The sequence below is a fragment of the Motacilla alba genome, chromosome 1, assembly GCF_015832195.1.
Source record: "Motacilla alba alba isolate MOTALB_02 chromosome 1, Motacilla_alba_V1.0_pri, whole genome shotgun sequence".
Classification (NCBI taxonomy): Eukaryota; Metazoa; Chordata; class Aves; order Passeriformes; family Motacillidae; genus Motacilla; species Motacilla alba.
This window is the reverse complement of record NC_052016.1, coordinates 52,230,726-52,248,176: the sequence shown is the minus strand read 5'-3', so window position 1 is coordinate 52,248,176 and position 17,451 is coordinate 52,230,726. Positions and strand designations below refer to the sequence as shown.

The 17,451-nt window shown below is 40.9% G+C and overlaps 1 protein-coding gene across 1 annotated transcript; it reads right to left on the bottom strand.

Moving 5' to 3' along the window:
* Positions 1–1,622: 1,622 nt before the first annotated feature.
* On the bottom strand, positions 1,623–17,239 carry FDX1 (ferredoxin 1). The gene is made up of 4 exons (XM_038126923.1): positions 16,964–17,239; positions 11,220–11,344; positions 8,284–8,413; positions 1,623–4,736 (listed from the first exon to the last, which is right to left on the bottom strand). The coding sequence occupies exons 1-4, from the start codon at positions 17,131–17,133 to the stop codon at positions 4,622–4,624; spliced, it is 540 nt and encodes a 179-aa protein (XP_037982851.1). The 5' UTR covers positions 17,134–17,239; the 3' UTR covers positions 1,623–4,621.
* Positions 17,240–17,451: the final 212 nt, after the last annotated feature.

Sequence of the window (17,451 nt, the reverse complement as noted above, 5' to 3'; positions counted from 1 at the left end):
CTGGACCCGAGCGCATGGAAGCACAGGGGGGTGTAACTGCAGGGAATAGCCTTTTCCTGGCTGGGCTGGGGCCAAGGGAGCATCCAGAACTGTGAAGGACAGCCCCAGAGACGCTTGGCCGAGCACAATAAACCAACAGCTTTTTGATGCAGAGTTGAAGCTGCAAATGCTAAAACACTGCCGGTTAGAAATGACTTTTTAAAGACATTTTGAAATGCGGACTACTTCACATCAAAAACCTCTGCTTAACTCCATAAAAAGCAAGCGGTGGCCAGTGGATTAGAAAGTAAATCCCAGGGTTACTTTTAATGCCATCGTTTATACTTTCAATGCCTGTTTGCTTATGGACGGACCGTGCCTCTTGTCACTCCCCTGGCAGCACAACAGGGAGAGAAAGCACCGAGGCACTGCAGCCCACAGCAGGACGTGGGGCTGCACAGCCACCCTGAGAGGCCACAGCCCCGGCCACGACACAGGAACTTCCCACTCTCACATCTTTTCAGATCACTTCAGGAGAAATTATCTCAAGCAGCTGCACTCTTCCCAATGTGTTCTAGTATTTGGTGACTCACTGACTCAGCTTGAGCATCTCTTCGCCTCCTTTAAAGATTCATTTCTACTTTTTTCTCCCAAAAAATATGGGTTTTTTGTATAGCCTATCTTTGTATACCATATTGTCCTGTGCAAGGACAAAACGTAGGCTGTAGGAAATCTCCTCCACACTCTGGCCTGGACCTGTGAGAAGGGCAAGCACTGCTTCTTCCCTGCAGCTTTTTTGATCACGGCCTTTTCAACTTGCCCCCAACTGGGATGTGAATTGGGCTTGGACACAGCTGTCTTAAATCCTCTGGAGCCTCATAGCCAACACCAATGAACTTTCAAGAACTAGTTTTTGTCTGAAAAGCCACAAACTGCCTATAGAACTTGGCTTTTTCACTCTCACAAGAGCCTGCAGTCCAGATAATGGGAACTTCTGACAGATCAAGCTGTGGTGGTGTGGGAATGATGCAAGGCACACCCTTCTGTCCCCTTCAGACACCACACAAACACACCACAAAGTGTCACAGACTCTGCTAGCTTGGGCCTGACGGCCATTTAGGGCAGTAGAGGGAAGGGATGGTCTAGGGCCACAAAGCTGCCCCACACTGTTGAAAAGGCAGAGGGATGGTTTTGGCCTGACCTTCTCACAAACACAATCCAATGCAAAGACCTTTTTACCCACCAGCAACCCACCACTCCCTCAATGCTCGTGAAGTAAAGATTTGTGCCAGCCCCAGACTTTGAGCATGCTTTTAAAGTTTAGTTTACAACACAATGGAAACAGTCAGTTTTGATTTGCTCCTAATGTTTGAGGGGGGAGAGACAGAAGAAACACACTGACCCCCATCTTTTAACAGATAAAGGAAATGGTTTTAGAAAGCAAATTACCTGTAATCTTTATTTGAACATGGAAATAAACATGTATTCAACTAATTTTGATGCTATAACTGTGTGTCACTGCACAAGAATTCATACTTACACTTTAGAAGTGCACCATTAATGGATAAGTTCCATTTTTCACCCAGAAATACATTCAATAGCTTAGAGAAGAAGGAAAGAAAAATTCCACAAAACAAGAGGTGTCAGAAAGAGGTTAAAAATAAGATTTATTTGCAAATAATTTTGACAATAAACTAGTATCTCTGGGCTGTGCATTTTAGGGATTACAAGTCAGTTCCTTTGTGTTCTGAGATTTCCATTTGCATGCAGTATGGGATACTTCTAGAATTCAAAATGAACTTCGAAGTGTCCTTTTTTTTTGCCTTGCTGCGATGAGTGATTCATTCCACAGGCACACTGTAGGAGAGTCAAAGTCTTTGTAATGAGAAGCTGTCACAGGAAACACACAACAAAACCACCTTGGCTTAGAAAGAAAACTCACTTGGGAGCTGTTTCACATTTGTTTAACACAGTGTTAAGCACTTCAAGATTCCCACAAGAAATACCTGGTGCTGTGTGAAAAAACCTCAAATAACCCAATGGAAAAAAACCCCCATATAACCAAACCAAAAAAAAACCAAACCAAGAAGAGCCCAAAACTCAACAAATATTAACATCTACCCCTAAACCTCACAGGTATACTGAAACCTCATATTTCTTTCTGATATATAAATGCACAACACATCTGGTTATGACCCCAGTTCCCCCTCTTGGAAGCTGATGAGCTGTCTCATGTAAAAAAACCCAAAACCTCAAGATTTAATAGTAATAACTGTATATAAATGAGCTCAGGACAAAGGCAATACACGGTGAGATTTACCTTAATGTCTGACTGTGTGAGGGCAACCTCTCAGTCATGGTTAGTGTCACAGCAGCAGAAAAAGAAGGCAGCAGCATCTTCAGAACATTTCTTCAACTTATACCCACCCTTCTCCCTACCCTTTCTCTCTCTGCAATTCATAAAGGTCTAGAAATTTTAATTCTGAAGTCTTAGTTTGAATCAGATTACATCAGAATTGTATTCTGAAACCCCTACATGTTCAAGTTTTGAGCAGACCACAATTAGTATACCTTGCATTAGGATAAAGTTGAAAGGTAACAGAAGGAAACGAGGTAACTAAGAGAGAAAGTAAAAGAATCTAACCCACATCTATTTTCAATACAGTTCTAGAAAATATTCATTCTTATAACAAAGAGGAACTTGTTTTTCCTCTTAATGAAGCTCAAAATAATTCCAATATTTGACACTGGAAAAATAATTTTTCTCTCCTCCATACATATAATAATACAAGAAAAGATGTCCAGATGGCATTGTTACCAGTTCAAACCATTAATGAATGCACTAGATCACCCAAATGTAAACAAACATTGTTTGTTTATATATATATAAATGCCCAAAAAATCAAAAGTTAATAACTACTGGTGACAGCCAGTTCACATAAGTATTTATGTAAAGTTGGAGATAATAGTAGTCATAGAAACATTATTTTATTAGGACTACTTTAGAAAGACTGAACCAATATTCAACTGGAAGCTCTTCATCATCAATGCAGACATATCTCACCATGGGGGTTTCCCCACACCTTCTGGGGAACCTAGGCCATTTTTATGAAACAAATAAACTTGGTCATTTTCCATCAACCATTACTGAAATGATCCTGCGAGCAAGGCCCGGAATCAAGCAATTTCTTCAAAAGCTGAACACTCTAGCTAATGTCAGAGTGCCTCCTGCACAAGCTCAAAACTAAAAAGGAATAAAGATTTCAGAACAAACCTGACACTGACAAACATTGCCCTGTTCAATCCCAACTCAGCCATATTCAGAGAACAATAAGAGTTTGTGATGGGTAAATTGCAATTCCACTGGGTATGTTCTCCCATTGTTCTCCCATTACACAGCCCCAAGGATTCATTCTTCTAAGCCTGGTCTACCGCAGTATTTGTGGTGTAGTCAAATATAAATATTATTGAGGTTTACTGACATTTGGGCCAGGGTTAAGCTGCAGGTGCCAACATCCTGCATCCACCTGTCCTGGGTTCACCTGGGAGTGAGCTGATTTTCTTCCCAGTAGCTGGTAAAGTACTGCTTTGAATTTAGAATCAGAATAATGCTGATAACACACTGGTGTTTTTATGTAAACACGGCTTAGCATCAACTCAGTCAAGGCCTTTTCAGATTCTCACCTCACCTTGTGGGAGTGCACAAAGCCAGGACTGCTGACCCCAAGTGACCAACAGGAGGTCCCACACTGTATGGTGTCATGCTCAAAAGATCAACTGGGGCAAAACCTTGCTAGGGGTCACTGCCCAGAAACTGGCTGGGCATCACTCATCAGGTGGTGGGCAATCGTGTTGTGCCTCACTAGTTTTACGTATTTTATTTGTCCTCATTACTGTTGTTTTCCTTTCTGTTTCTGTCCTATTAAACTGTCTTTATCTCAACATATCAATGTTACTTTTTTCCCCTCCAAGTCTATCCTCCCCATCCCATTTGGAAAGGGAGTGGACAGTTGTGGGGTGCAAGCAAATGGATGGCTGCGTGGCATTTAGCTGCCTGCTGGGTTAGACCATAACACAGCTCCTAGAACTCATGGGTTTAGCAGTATTTTCACAAGACAACATCTGCCACATCTCATTAAGATTCCAAAGTCTGGAAAATTCCTATTCTGAAAATCTACTATTTGCTGAGGAATTGTCATATTTACTGAGAATTTTAACTAGCTCTGAGCACACCATCTTTAATGGCAACACTTCAGAAAGACCCTGTGCAGTCCCATAAGTTCTTTTCTCTTACACATTCAGGTCTGACACCTAGAAATGCTCAGAGTTTGTTTTAGAAGAAGTCCTGTACAAGTGATCCAGTTTTTACATGTCATTAAATGTTTTGGCAGAATAACATTATATGAAATCTGTAATACACTTGCTAATGTTTATAATCCAATGATTACTTATAAGAAGTATTATTGCATTTTAAGCGTAAAAATATAAGAGGTTCTATAAAGAAAATTAAAATAGCAATAATCTAATATTGATAGTCATATAAAATAACTCACAATTATGTAAGTTTCCATATTTAATTACACATTTAAAAATAAGTTATAAAAATAATTAAGCTTCTTTAAAACCCCTAGGATATTTTCTTTTAGGAGTTTTTACTCATATCTACTGATTGTCTAGCATCAGCCACAGCTTCTGGTACTCGAACAGTCATATCATTCATTGATTTCTTCAAGCAGATTTGGCAGCCTAAACGTGATCTGTGGGGAAACAGGACATTATTGTTAGTTCTAGCCCACCAGCAATCTAACAGCATTTACCCTCTTACATCTCCAACATTCAGCCATCCCAAACAGACCATGAACTAGGAACAGCCGCTCTTGTGCAGAGCCTTAATCCAGCACAGAGTGAACCATGAGCATCAGCACGAGGATCTGTGTGGCAATAGCCAGGATTTACAGCCAGAACAGAGCTCAGCACACTGGAAAGTCCTGCAACTGAGTACTTCCTGCTCACTGAGACAATGCAGGATATGGGTGACCCTTCCCTTTTCAGTGGGTCACTAACAGGTCAGTCCAGCACAGGGAGTGATGCTTGGTCTCCCAAGGGACATCTGGCACCTCTGAAGAGATAAAGGCAATGAATCTGAATGAAAGACCCAGAAAAAAACAAAGCCTAGCTCCTCCATCTAGAATTCAATGTTCTCAAATGAAAAAACTCAAGATTGGGTGTAAGCCAGAAAAGTAAGAGTGAAAAGACAAGAAACATAGGAAGAAGAAGGGTAAAACACTCAAGGCACCAGAGGAGATGTCGTCCTTCATTTCCATACCTATCATTCAGCACAAGAAAACCAGATGTTGCACACAAGCAATTAAAACCAGAAGATTTAATACTACAACAAAACTCTGCAGACATCGCAAGCCGCTTTTATTTATTGCTGGGATAACTTTAATTCAAATACTAAATACTGAGACATGGACATTAAGTATAGAATACTAAAGACATCCACAAGGATGGGCAATGTTCCGTAGCACCAGTCCCTGGCAAGATACTAACTAGCCAACAGCCTGTTTCAAGAACGTAGAGTTCCCACTCTTTTATCCACCTTTCCATATGCATTTATCTGCATTTGCCTTTTAACTCCAAATGTCATTTCCGATTGCTAAAGAGCATAAAATCCTTGTGCATGTTTTCACAGGCAGGTGATATTACCACAACACTGTAAACAACCCTTACTCCTCACTGTGTTTTCCTAAGTCTTTCACAAGGATGCTCACACTAATTAAAACATAGCACCAATCACTTTTACATCATGCTGTTGATCACATACTCTTACCAGGCAGCTTAATACTTCTTGTTTAAAGACTGGGCCCGGGTAGGTGGGGGTTGTTTAACCAATTACTTAGCCTTTACAGGACCTTTGCTCTTATGCTGTTGCACCTCAAAATTTCATAAACAATTTCTAGACCTAAGTAAACTGCATAACTGCATGAACTGCAAGATCTTTCTTCAGGTCAGTGACTCATATTAATAATATAATTAATTTTTAGTTAACTGTCTATGGACACATTTGTTTGAAAGGTCACAGAATACACCAGGACACCCTCTGCAAAGAAACCTTCCAGTACATTGACAGCCCATAAAACGTCTAGAGATAAAAGACAAGTTTCTTTTGCGTTATCTTTTTCTGTTTTATGCGCACCTTCTACATCACCCATTGGCTCGGCATGTAGACAATGTTTCCTGTTCCTGATAGGTTAGAAACAAAACTATTTGCGTACTTTTTGCAAGCTGTTTCTCATCTTGTTATTTGCTTTATTATTCTTATTTTAACTTGCCAGGGTTTGCATTCCCCCATCTTAATACTTTCTACTGTTCTGCAGTAAGTCAAAACAATTTCATTTTATTAACCCAATTAATCCTCCCATTTAAAAATCATGAGCTTCCATGACAGTTGCTGGCTGAAACTTTCCCAAATACACAGTCACTGACAAGAATAAGCTGCCATGCTTACACCTGTGACAGAATATAGAAGTGCATCTCCATTACACAAATTTACATCAGCACAGGAGTCCAGGTGAAGTCCAACCTGCAGCAAATACCAGCCACTTAGAGCTCCATCTTAGTGGAGACTAAGACTTCCCAAGAGTCATCCCCTCACATAAATGGAAGGTCCCTGGCCATAGGAAGAACATGTGATGCTAGAAAAACCTAATAGAAGTACCAAACACCTTCAGAGGGTGTAAAACTTCATTTCATATGAAGAACTTAGAGGGGAAAATAGAAACATTTAAACAGAGCTCTGGTTTTCTACTGTTTTCCAATTTTCCAGTAAAATCTCCTTGCTTTAAACCTTTACTTAAAAGGCAACCAAAGAAAAAAGGTTTTTATTAGATCATATGCCTCCAGAGCTATTCAGGAATTATTTTGGCCCTGAACCTAAAAGTGGCTCTTTTTATTATGGTAGGTGGCAGGCTTAATAGGCTTATGGGTTTTTTTCAAAACTGGAAATGGGTTTTTGTGAGACAGGAGAAATGATAAAACAAAAGAAGCTGCAAGTTTCTCATAGCTTGACTTCTTTGCCTTTCCAACCTCACATAAATGTTCAAATTTGGCTGAAGTGAGAAAACGTCATGTAGAAATGATGAGTATAGGATTCCTCTTACTGATATAAGGAGACAGACAAGTTAATTCAGAGTACTTCTTTGCAGAGACACAAACTCTATGCTATACAGACCAGGTATAATGGCTCTGACATCACTGGAAAGATTCTCAAAAACCTCAACAAGCAGTTCTGTTGAAACATGAAGGAATGGGCTTATGAAACCTCATAAGGCACAGCTGCCTACTGTTTGTGTGAGCATGTTCTGTGGTAAAGGCTACTTGTGCACCAGCAAGTACCACAGCCCACCAGGAATGGGTCTGTGATAAGGATTAACACTCTAACTACGAGATGTGTGATGGTGGGAGTGATGCAGAACAGAGGCTTACTTTGGAGCACCACTAGTCTAATCCTAATGCCTATCAGCAGTCAGAGCACACTTCAGGATCAGTTTCTCCCAAAAGGGAATTTGGTTTGTATGCACAAGGATCATTATGATAGGAGTCAAAGCACAACAAGTGTGTACACTGACACATCTCTACACTGTTTGTCCTAGAGAAGGCTTGGAGGAAGGATCTTAGCAAACCTTGGTACATAAATATGAGAGAGGTTGGAGAAGGTGGAGTCTCCATCCTTGGATATATTCAAAAGCTGTCTGGACATGGTGCTGGGCATTAGATCTAGGTGGTCCTGCTTGAGAAGGGGGTTGGACCAGCTGACCTCAAGAGATCCCCTCCAACCTCAAGCCTTCTGTGACTCTGAAAAGAAGATCTGACCAAAACCTAAGACACTGACATAACCACATTCATAAAACACATTAACTAGCTACAGACTAAAAAGGGAGAGGAAACAGAAGGGAGGAGAAACAAGAATAAGAAAATCCACACACAGGACAACAGTGGCAAAGCTTTCATGGAGGGAACTGGGTTTCCAGTCATACTTTAGCACTAACATTTCTACACCAGACCCCTCTGTAGACCAAGTACTGACACTTTTCAGTCACAAAAACAATACTGACATCTTTTTAATACTAATTCAGAAAAACAAGATTTTAAACTTGGCAGTTCCGTTTGTGTAATGGAATCCATCTATTAATTAAAAGCTGATTAAGGTGCTCCAAGAATATTGGACTGCCATATCTGCAAATTTTTCTTCCCATTCTTTGAAGAAGCAATGTAGGGAAATGTTACATTATGTTGCCTTACGTTTCTGTGAGGCCATAAGCCAGGTCCAGCATGTCCATCTCTTCATCAGTAATTGCATCCAGTTTCTCAAATATGTGGTCTTCAAATATTAAATGACAAGTTGAACAGGCTAGCGTTCCTTCACATGCACCTAAAGAAAAATAAGTCAAGATAATAGAAAATCCAAGTTTCAAATTGCAGATGAATTTCAGAAGAAGTCCTACGTGTATTTGTTTCATACAAGAAGTCTCAGTTGATTAGCAAAATTAATGTTCTGTATATTCACACATTCGTATACCTGCTCTGCATTCAACTATTAATAGCATTTCTACAGTTACTATAGCACCAAGATTTACTTAAATGCTAAGTAATTAGTTAAAAAATGCTACATAATCAGTTAAAATACTTAACTAATTCCCTTCCCACCATTTAAAGAAAGAATAGCTTTCTACTATAAGAATGCAAAAGCAGACAATGCTGTCAATCAACACTACTTCATTTATTTCCAATGATGATCCTTGTTATCTCTCTCTTTCCCAAGGTTGTGAGAAGGTTTTCTCCAGAAGTTCAACAGCAGACACCTGCTACACAAAAACAATTCCTTAGAAGTACAGGGAGGAGGGATTTTATACTTATTTCTTCTCACTCAACAGAACACTAATTGACAACAATAAAGGCAGTCAGGCTAGAGAGAGATGGCCTACATGGATTGCAAGGTGCTCCAGTATGATTTAAGGACCTAGTAAGTTGCTGGGGCAGAGCAGCACAAGCACAACTCCACCTACCTGCTACAGCAATTAGGCCCCCACAGCACAGTAAAAGTTTGAACTACAACAAATTTGTCTCTGTCACTATATTGGTCGGTATCTTGGGCTGGCACCAAGTTCTCCACAGTGTTGAAAAAGAAATATGCAACTTCAAGAAGACTGAGACAGCTAAATACTGTGGAGATTACAAACCTCAGGCTCTGATTTAAATTGACAGGAGAGAATCAAATAACACATTAGCCAATCTTCACTTATTTACTTATTTCTAGGGAGAGCAGAACAAAAACTGTGACCACAACACCTTTGTAGTCATGGAAATAAGAGAAGCAAGGTTGTATGTATAACCACAGCTATGAAAAGAAATAGTGGAACTCATCATTAGACCATGAGAGCCACACAGAAAGCACCATGCTGCTGCAGAACCAAAAGCATGTATTCAAGGTGAGCATGACACCGTAATACATTTGATTTTTAAATTATATCATGTCTTCAAATACACATGAAAAAGCAGAGCTTAATTAAAGTGCTAAACATATAATTTGTTTTATCAGCAGCTTAAGGATCATTTATGTTGGGGAAGCGAGGGAAGGGGTGAGGGGGGAAGGAAAGAACACTGACCAGTCTCTCTGAACAGTGGAAGATCCTTCCACAACCATAAAACTGGCAATAACAAATTGAGTGCAGCTGAATCATTCAATAGATCTGTAAGCCTTTATACAAAGATAAATCTATTATTGTTAATGCACATGGGATGCCCCCTAGTGATAGAAGCAAATAAGCAGGATTTACATTTTACTTTTCTCTCATTACTTTTTTCTTAAACACAGAACATACATTGTTTTATTACATTATTTCTCTGCCCTAGTACAATGTTTCATTAGCAAGCAGTTATTGAAATGGGACTAGCACACATTATGATTAAAGACTGTAACAGTATTCCAAATTTTCAGTTTGGCTTCCTTTTATTGACAGCATTGCTTTTTCCCACTTTACCATAATGCTCTAACACAGCTAATATTGACAAGAGAACATTTACTGTAGAATACAAGCAGACCAGCCATAAGCCTAAATGAATAATAAGTGATACATAAAGCTAGTTGCATTACAAATTTGAGACCGTTTTTCTTCCCCAGACATATGCATCAGCAGACATAAAAGATGTCTCAGATATTGAGTATAAGATTTTAAATCTTATCAGAGATTTTACTGGTAGTAAAATTTATTTGTACTTAACTAAAACACACACCAAATTTCAAACTGTGCTACAACACCCTGCTGCTTTTTCTTTCCCACCAATTGCTTCACATTACACATTCAGTTCTGTGTAATGTGCAGAATTTTCTGCTTTAGTTCTATTAATTGTTCAGCTCATGTTCATATAAATACCCCAAGGTATTTAATTGCAACTACCTAATACTTTTGAGCAATGTGGTCTAGTGGTTTGAGCAATAAGGGCTGGTGGAAGATGCCCATGGCAGGGGGGTTTGGAACTGAACAATCTTCAGGGTCCCTTCCAACCCAAACCATCCTATGAGTGGTGCATTTTCCTATGGAAAATGCAAGGGTTGGAAGAAATAGAGAGAAGTTATAACTTCTTCATGTTTTGATTTTTAACAGAACTTGTACCAAGTTAGAATTTCACAAGGTCTCCTTTACCCCAGTTCTTTAATAAGAATTAAACTCCTTGTTCTTCCCTGCTAACAGCCATGGATTTGGCTGTTTCTCCCACTTTGCACTCCTCTGCTATAGATATGGTGGTGCTTCAAAAAGCCTGATAGTAAATTGAGACAGTCTGGGACTACAGAGGTAAGCAGACACTGACAGAAATGCACCAGTTCTGCGTTGCCTCCAGAACAGAACCTTTCAGCTCAGAGGAGGACTGCAGGGGGCATGTTTCAGACTCCACTATGACAGTGGTGTGTGCATATTCCCCTCTTTAATACTCAAGCCCAGATCACCCCAAGGTTTTTTTAAAACTTGAATCAAAATATTCTATGCACCTGCAGGAGGAAAAAAAGGGGAGAAAACCGAAGTGAAGTACAGCTAGGTTTTATATATAAAATATTCATTTAGAGTTGGACTCAATGATGTTGAGGGTCTTTTGCAATCAGAATGATACTATAAATATTTATGCATAAAGAGAAACATAATTTCTAGACACTGAATAAAATATTCAGTGAATCTACTTACCAAAACCATCTATATCTAGATTATTGTCAACAACAACATCCAGCAGTGAATCCCCTGGTTTTCCCTTGGCTGTTAGTTTGTCACCATCACGGTTTATGAAATGAACAGTTATTTTATCTTCTGAGCTGAAAAAGAAAATTATATAATACAATTAAAGAATTCTAGATTTTTTTAGCACTTCAGAATTGATTGAATACTACTAAAATAATAGTTGATACTACTACTATCAACTCCAAGAAGAGAGAAATCTAAGTTATTGGCTTTTAAAACCTTTAACACATACAGGCTTTTACGGTTGTACATTGAACAAAGACCATGAAAAATAAGAAAAAAACCAACTTGGTATATGTTTTGTCACTACAAGCTATTTGGGATCCAGATGTTTTGCCTTCCACCAAAGACAGACAGTTTACTTTAGGCACAATATTTGTATTTTTAACAAATAAATGAGCTAATTTTAAATGTTTCTCTCACCACTTTTCTGTGAACTCTTGCTTTGGATTTAGGAATTTTCTGTTGTTCTCATAATTATCATTCACGATGAATTCTAAATTTTCCCATTTCTGCTTAGAGTTTTAGATATTTCACTTTATTAGTTCCAAAATTTATTTCTTCTCTCTTCCCACAAATGGAAATAGTCCAATAACATTCCGCTGTTTTTAGGCACAGATTCTCTGAGGAGTTCATCTTGTAAATATTAATTCCAGTGAAGTACAAGGTTTTTACACTGATTTCAAGGAAAGAGGGTTTTGTAATTTTTGGCCTTTTCTTTCCACACAATTGTTTATTTAAGAAAAAATTCACTCGCAGTCTGGACAAAAATGTCTTAAGAATAAAGTTTTAACATTTAAAAACTGATTTTTTGCATTCCATATTTTATTTCACACACAAATTAAAGGAAAGCTTTAGATATACTAATAACAAGCAGTATGTTCAAATTTAAACAGATTATTTTCTTTCCTACAGTAAGTGAGCCAAACAAAAACCTGTTGGATGGACAGTGAAGAAATCTACCAAGAGATGACAGATAAAAATAGAACAACTAAAAGGCCAATTCAAAAATGTATGTTTCCATGTGAAATCCATGTTTAAGACCCACATGTTTCATTATTAGCCATACTCTTCTTAACTGTGGGCCTTGAGTGATTTATGTCATAAGACAAGTCAAAAATCAAGTCGCCCCCTGGAAAACTCTAACCTGTACATCTGAATATTAAAGAAAAAATTTGAAAGTGGCCATGCTGAAAAATCAGTGAAGAAATTATTTTTGTAACTGGCTGTAAAAGAATGTGTTTTTAGCAATCTGAGTCCTGGCTTGTTATGAAACAACAACAAATGTTTGTTGCTATAGACTTCATACACTTGCCACAACTCTTAGAGTTCCATTGCTCTGTGATTATTTATTATGATGTAATGTTCAATTCTTCTCATATCATCCCTCAGTCCACTCTCCAGAAGGCAGCCACAAGCTACTATTAACTATAAATTCATTCCACAACTGTAATTGATAATGAAGGGTTGACCTTGCTGACCTGCAGAACACAACTGAAGCACATACCATTAAAAATACAGAAATTTTAAAGATATATCTTTACAAAATATGCTTTATGTTGCACAATTACCTGTGCTATCCAAGGACCACCAGCAAACCATTCTGTGGGGGTTTTCAGAAAGCTCTCTGCTTTTCATTTTGTTCCTTGGCTATGTTAACACCTCCCACAGCAGAACCAAGGAAACAAGCACCCACTTAGATAAACCAGTACAAAATTCACCACCTCCTCTAGGACTTTAAGTCAGATGGGTTTAGACTGCATCTGGAAAGGTACAGATTCACATTCTGAGAGCCTAAGCTAACGTCTGACAGTCTAACTCTAAACTGCCTCAAAAAGCCCTTCCAGAGCTCAAAGTACACTCTCCTTTGCTGAAATATTTCTGTCAACACGACAAAAACAACGCTGACAGGAGACACAAGGCAATGTGTACTTGCATTTCTGGGTATGCTCTGCCCAAGGTACAGACATGGCAAGTACTGAATATTTATTCCAATATCCTAAACATATGTTTATTGTAGAATTAGGCACTCACAAGTACCATGGACCAAACAGTAAGATGTCTGGGCATCCATTAAATCCCTGCAACGTTTGTAAATGACAAGTGAACTCCCTCCCAGTTTTCGAAAGACACTTGAAACTGTCTTCAGCTGTGGTTACACTTGAATCTGATAAAACACCACAGTGCCAGGAGAGGAACAGTCCCGCCCCCGCTCCTTTGTTCCTCGTCTCTCCAGCGCTCCCTCTGTCCTGCAGTAACCTCCGTTTGGGAACGCACTGGCTGAAAGCCGAGGTCAATAACCCCACAGCTGTCAGAACCAGCAGAGTCAGATCTGACCCTCAGATGAAATTCATACCATACAGAATGGCTGTGTTACTGCAACTTTATGCTGCAATGGCACAATCTGGGTTTCACGATCAGATTAAACCAACCTCTTCACAGTATAAAAGTGTGGGTTCGGGTGATCCCCACTCCAAATCACGCTGCCATCATCCTTACACCAGTATTACCACAAGTCAGCTCCTTTTGCTAATGTGGATGAAAATCAAAAACAAAGTAGACTCAACTGGACCAGAAAGCAAAATTGACAAAAGTGCCACTGCCCACAACAAAAAAGGAATCAGCAGTGGGATCCCCTTGTCAATAGGAACAATCTGATATTTGCTTCAGCCAGCTGGGGACCTGTACTGTGGCTCTGCGTGCCTTGTGGTGTGGCACACAGCAAGGGGACAGACAGAAGCATCACCACCAGGTCACTCACTTGGTAAAAACTGACATAGTCCTTAATCTTATGACAGGACCTAATCCACCCTGATTTATAACTGAAATTAAAACTTATTTGTGTAAAGTTAGATATAGCCTTCTTAAGTCTTTCAGCAGATCTGTTTTTTTGCTATTGTCACCTTCTATCACTCTTCACTTAGCCAAAATATTTAAAACATCTCTGGTGCTTTACTTGGGCAAAGACTTTCAGAAGTGTGTGTATGCAATAATCAGACTAGTCAGACATTCAAAACACACACTGAGCCAATCTTCTCAATGACTGGGGGATACCATTAAAAATATAAAAGTCTCACCCACATGAAACAATATAAATTTCAAATAACATGGGGTTTGTCCACTCAGACATTGTTGCATCAAGATAAACAACTATCCAAATACCAACATGCTGTGAACCAGTCACAGGCAATCAACACGAAACATGAGACAGGTCCATGCAAGTATGAATAGCCTCGGGATTATCAGGAAAAACACAATTTATTTTGTGTTATCTGCATGAAGCATAAATATCCCAATTCATGCTCAGATAAATGCTTTTCACCAGATGTAAAATACAATTAATTTCTTCACATGGTTGCCACAGTCCTATCAACATTTTCTATCAAGTTTCACAAGGATACCCTAAATTAGGCATACTGCAAAGGCACAGAGGAGCACCAGAGAGCTGTAAATGCTGCTTGTTGTTCCTCTCATGCAAAAATTAGTAAATACTGCAAAAGTCTCAAGAACTACTTCTTCCCCTTTAAAAGAATTAGCCTTTTGAATCTTCAGCTATTAATTCCAAGTTAAGAATCACCTCTTATATTCCTCCAAACAAAATATAACTTTAATCTGGTATTGCACATGGTAAGACCAGCTCTGTTATTCTCAGATCTTTTAATAAACAGCAAATCCAACAGCCCTAATTGCCTGAGGAGTTCCATTAATTAAACTATTATACAGGCCTCAATCAACAGAAGTTGTAAATCTGAACTAATCTTTAAAGCATGCAATTATTATGCTGTGCACCAAAGACATTGCACAGATATCCAGACTGGTGTAAAAGAATTCTGAAATAACTACTGTTCACCATGAAATTAAAAGGAAGGATAAGGGATAAAAAAGAAGCAAGAGAAAGGAGGAAATGGAAATGAAAACATAATGCCTCCACTGAAACCCTTGGAAACCTCTGCTCACAGGAACCACCTCAGGTAATGTTTTGTATAGTGATGTCTTCATCCTCTAGACACAAATACAGCTAATTTTACACACACAAACAATGAAGTATGTCTTTACTGAAGTAACACTGGTGGATTATGTAAAGGTCAGGAACTGGGTCTCAAATATCATGACCAGAGAAAGTAATCTATGCATAAATGGAGAAAACAATAATATACAAGAACTTTCCTCTTCTCCCAACTCACTCAGCCAGGTTATGACACTGAGTATACAAACAATATTGGAAACACTTGTTTGCATAAGCTTTTTTTGCTGGTGTGCTTGCAAAATGAATGCAAATAAATTCCATTCTGTATTCAGCCTGTTTGTGAAAGACATGAGGGGATTACAAATCTTACATTACTATTAGGTAAGGAAATGCTTTCCCTTTATAGGATTCTTTTAATACCTTTTAAAAAGACTTGTCAACTCATCGCATCTTTAATTTTTGTAATTAAAAACTGCAAATTAGGGACCTCAAAATCATCTGATCACCAGCAGGATCCTTCAGAGAAAAGATCTGACTAGTGACTTACTCATCTCATATGGTAGTCCTGGGCTACAGAAGTTAAGTCCCTCTCTCCGTATTAAAAGTATCTGCTGGAACAAAGGCAAAGATCACCTACAGGAGAGCTCAGAAGCAAACTATTCAGACAGCTTTGATGTCGAGGGCACTATCCTAATCTTCTGGAAACAGGCCAGGCTACGCCCCTGATGCTGGGCTGCTGATTTTGAGTCCTGTTCCAAGTCTACTTCTCTAGCAACCAAGTCCATTGTTTTTTAAACTTCTGCTTTTTAAATACTGAAAGTTAGCTGTAGACCCTCATCTATCTTTGTATATACAAACTACAAGCCAGAGGGCAGTGCATAAACAATCTGTGACTACTAGTAATAAGCATCCAAACTACAGCTGTGGACTGTGTAAAATATTACATGTCCACAGATATAATGCATTCTGAAACACCTACTCACACATACTGGTGAGGAGAGGAGGAGCTCTGCACATTTAGATCAGACCACAGAATCAATTAGGTTGACCAAACATGACCACGTCACCTAAATCATGGCACGAAGCGTCACATACCGTCCTTCCATGAAGAAAGATGCAAAAGTGCTCTTCAGCACAGAAAAACTATACCAAAGGCAGAAGACACTTTAAGTACTAGGATCTCTCTGATATGTGCTATACTTCTACCACAATCCAGCCAGACTTTTTCACGGGGGAAAAGAAAAAGACTCTAACAGAACCAAACAACAGAAAAAAAGAAAAACGAGTGCGGCTTTAGTAAGGTCATAACCTCTTAGAAAGCCAGTCTAAGCACCAGGAACGCTGCTTTAGCGCTCCATAACGTTACCAGCCGTGCCAACGGGGTTCCAGGTCACACCGACCCCGAGCCTCACCCGCGCCAGGGGCCGGTGCGGGGCCGCGCCCGAGCCAGCCCGCAGCGCCGGCAGGGCCCCACGGGGCACAGCTCGCTGGAGGGGCCCCCGGAGCGCTTCCGTGCCACCGCCAAGCACCGGTGAGGGGAGGAGGGGGCCGGGACCGTCAGGAGCACGGCGGGAAGGTCATCCCGCGCCAGCCCGGCTCGGGCGGCCCGTGCCACAGGCAGCCGCTGGCCCCGGCTGCCGCAGCGCCGAGATCCGGCCGGGTCCGGCTCCCCCGGGCAGCCGCCACATGGAGTCCGCCCAGCACCGCACGGCCGTGACCCCCTTACCTGAGCACCGCCCGGGCAGACAGGCTGAACGAACGCGCTGCCCTCCCAGCAGCGGCAGCGCCGCTGCAGCCCGGCCTCGGCCCGGCTGCCGGCGAGGTGGAGGAGAAGAGCCAGCGGCGGGAGGAAGCGGCGGCGGCCCGGAAGAGCCGCACCGGCCCCGGGGCGGCCATGGCGGCGGGACGGCAGCGCTGCGCTCGGCGGCGGCGGGGCGGGAGCAAAGTCCCGCCGCTTACGCCAACAGCGCGCGCGGCGGCGATTCTCGCAGCCGTTTACGCAGCGCGCGACCCGCCCCCGCCGGCGTGACCGCGGGGTTACGCAAAGTGCGCGGCAGCGCGCGGAGGGGCGGGGCCAGCGCGAGGGCCCCGCCCACCGCCGGTGCCCTCAGGCTGCCCTCAGGTGTCCTCGTGCTGCCCGTCGCCGCTCCCGGCCCAGATCCCACATCCAAGCGCCGGCTCCCTCTTTCCCAGGAGAGCGGAGTTATGGAGCCC

What these genes read in the sequence shown, in the direction of transcription:
- FDX1 (XM_038126923.1), bottom strand. Translation starts at nt 17,133, where the DNA reads ATGGCCGCCCCGGGGCCGGTGCGGCTCTTCCGGGCCGCCGCCGCTTCC. An exon ending in TCTGCCCGGGCGGTGCTCAG is followed by an intron (nt 11,345 to 16,963) that starts GTAAGGGGGTCA and finishes TTTCTTTTTCAG; the next exon opens with CTCAGAAGATAAAATAACTG. An exon ending in GCTTATGGCCTCACAGAAAC is followed by an intron (nt 4,737 to 8,283) that starts GTAAGGCAACAT and finishes GTTTCCCCACAG; the next exon opens with ATCACGTTTAGGCTGCCAAA.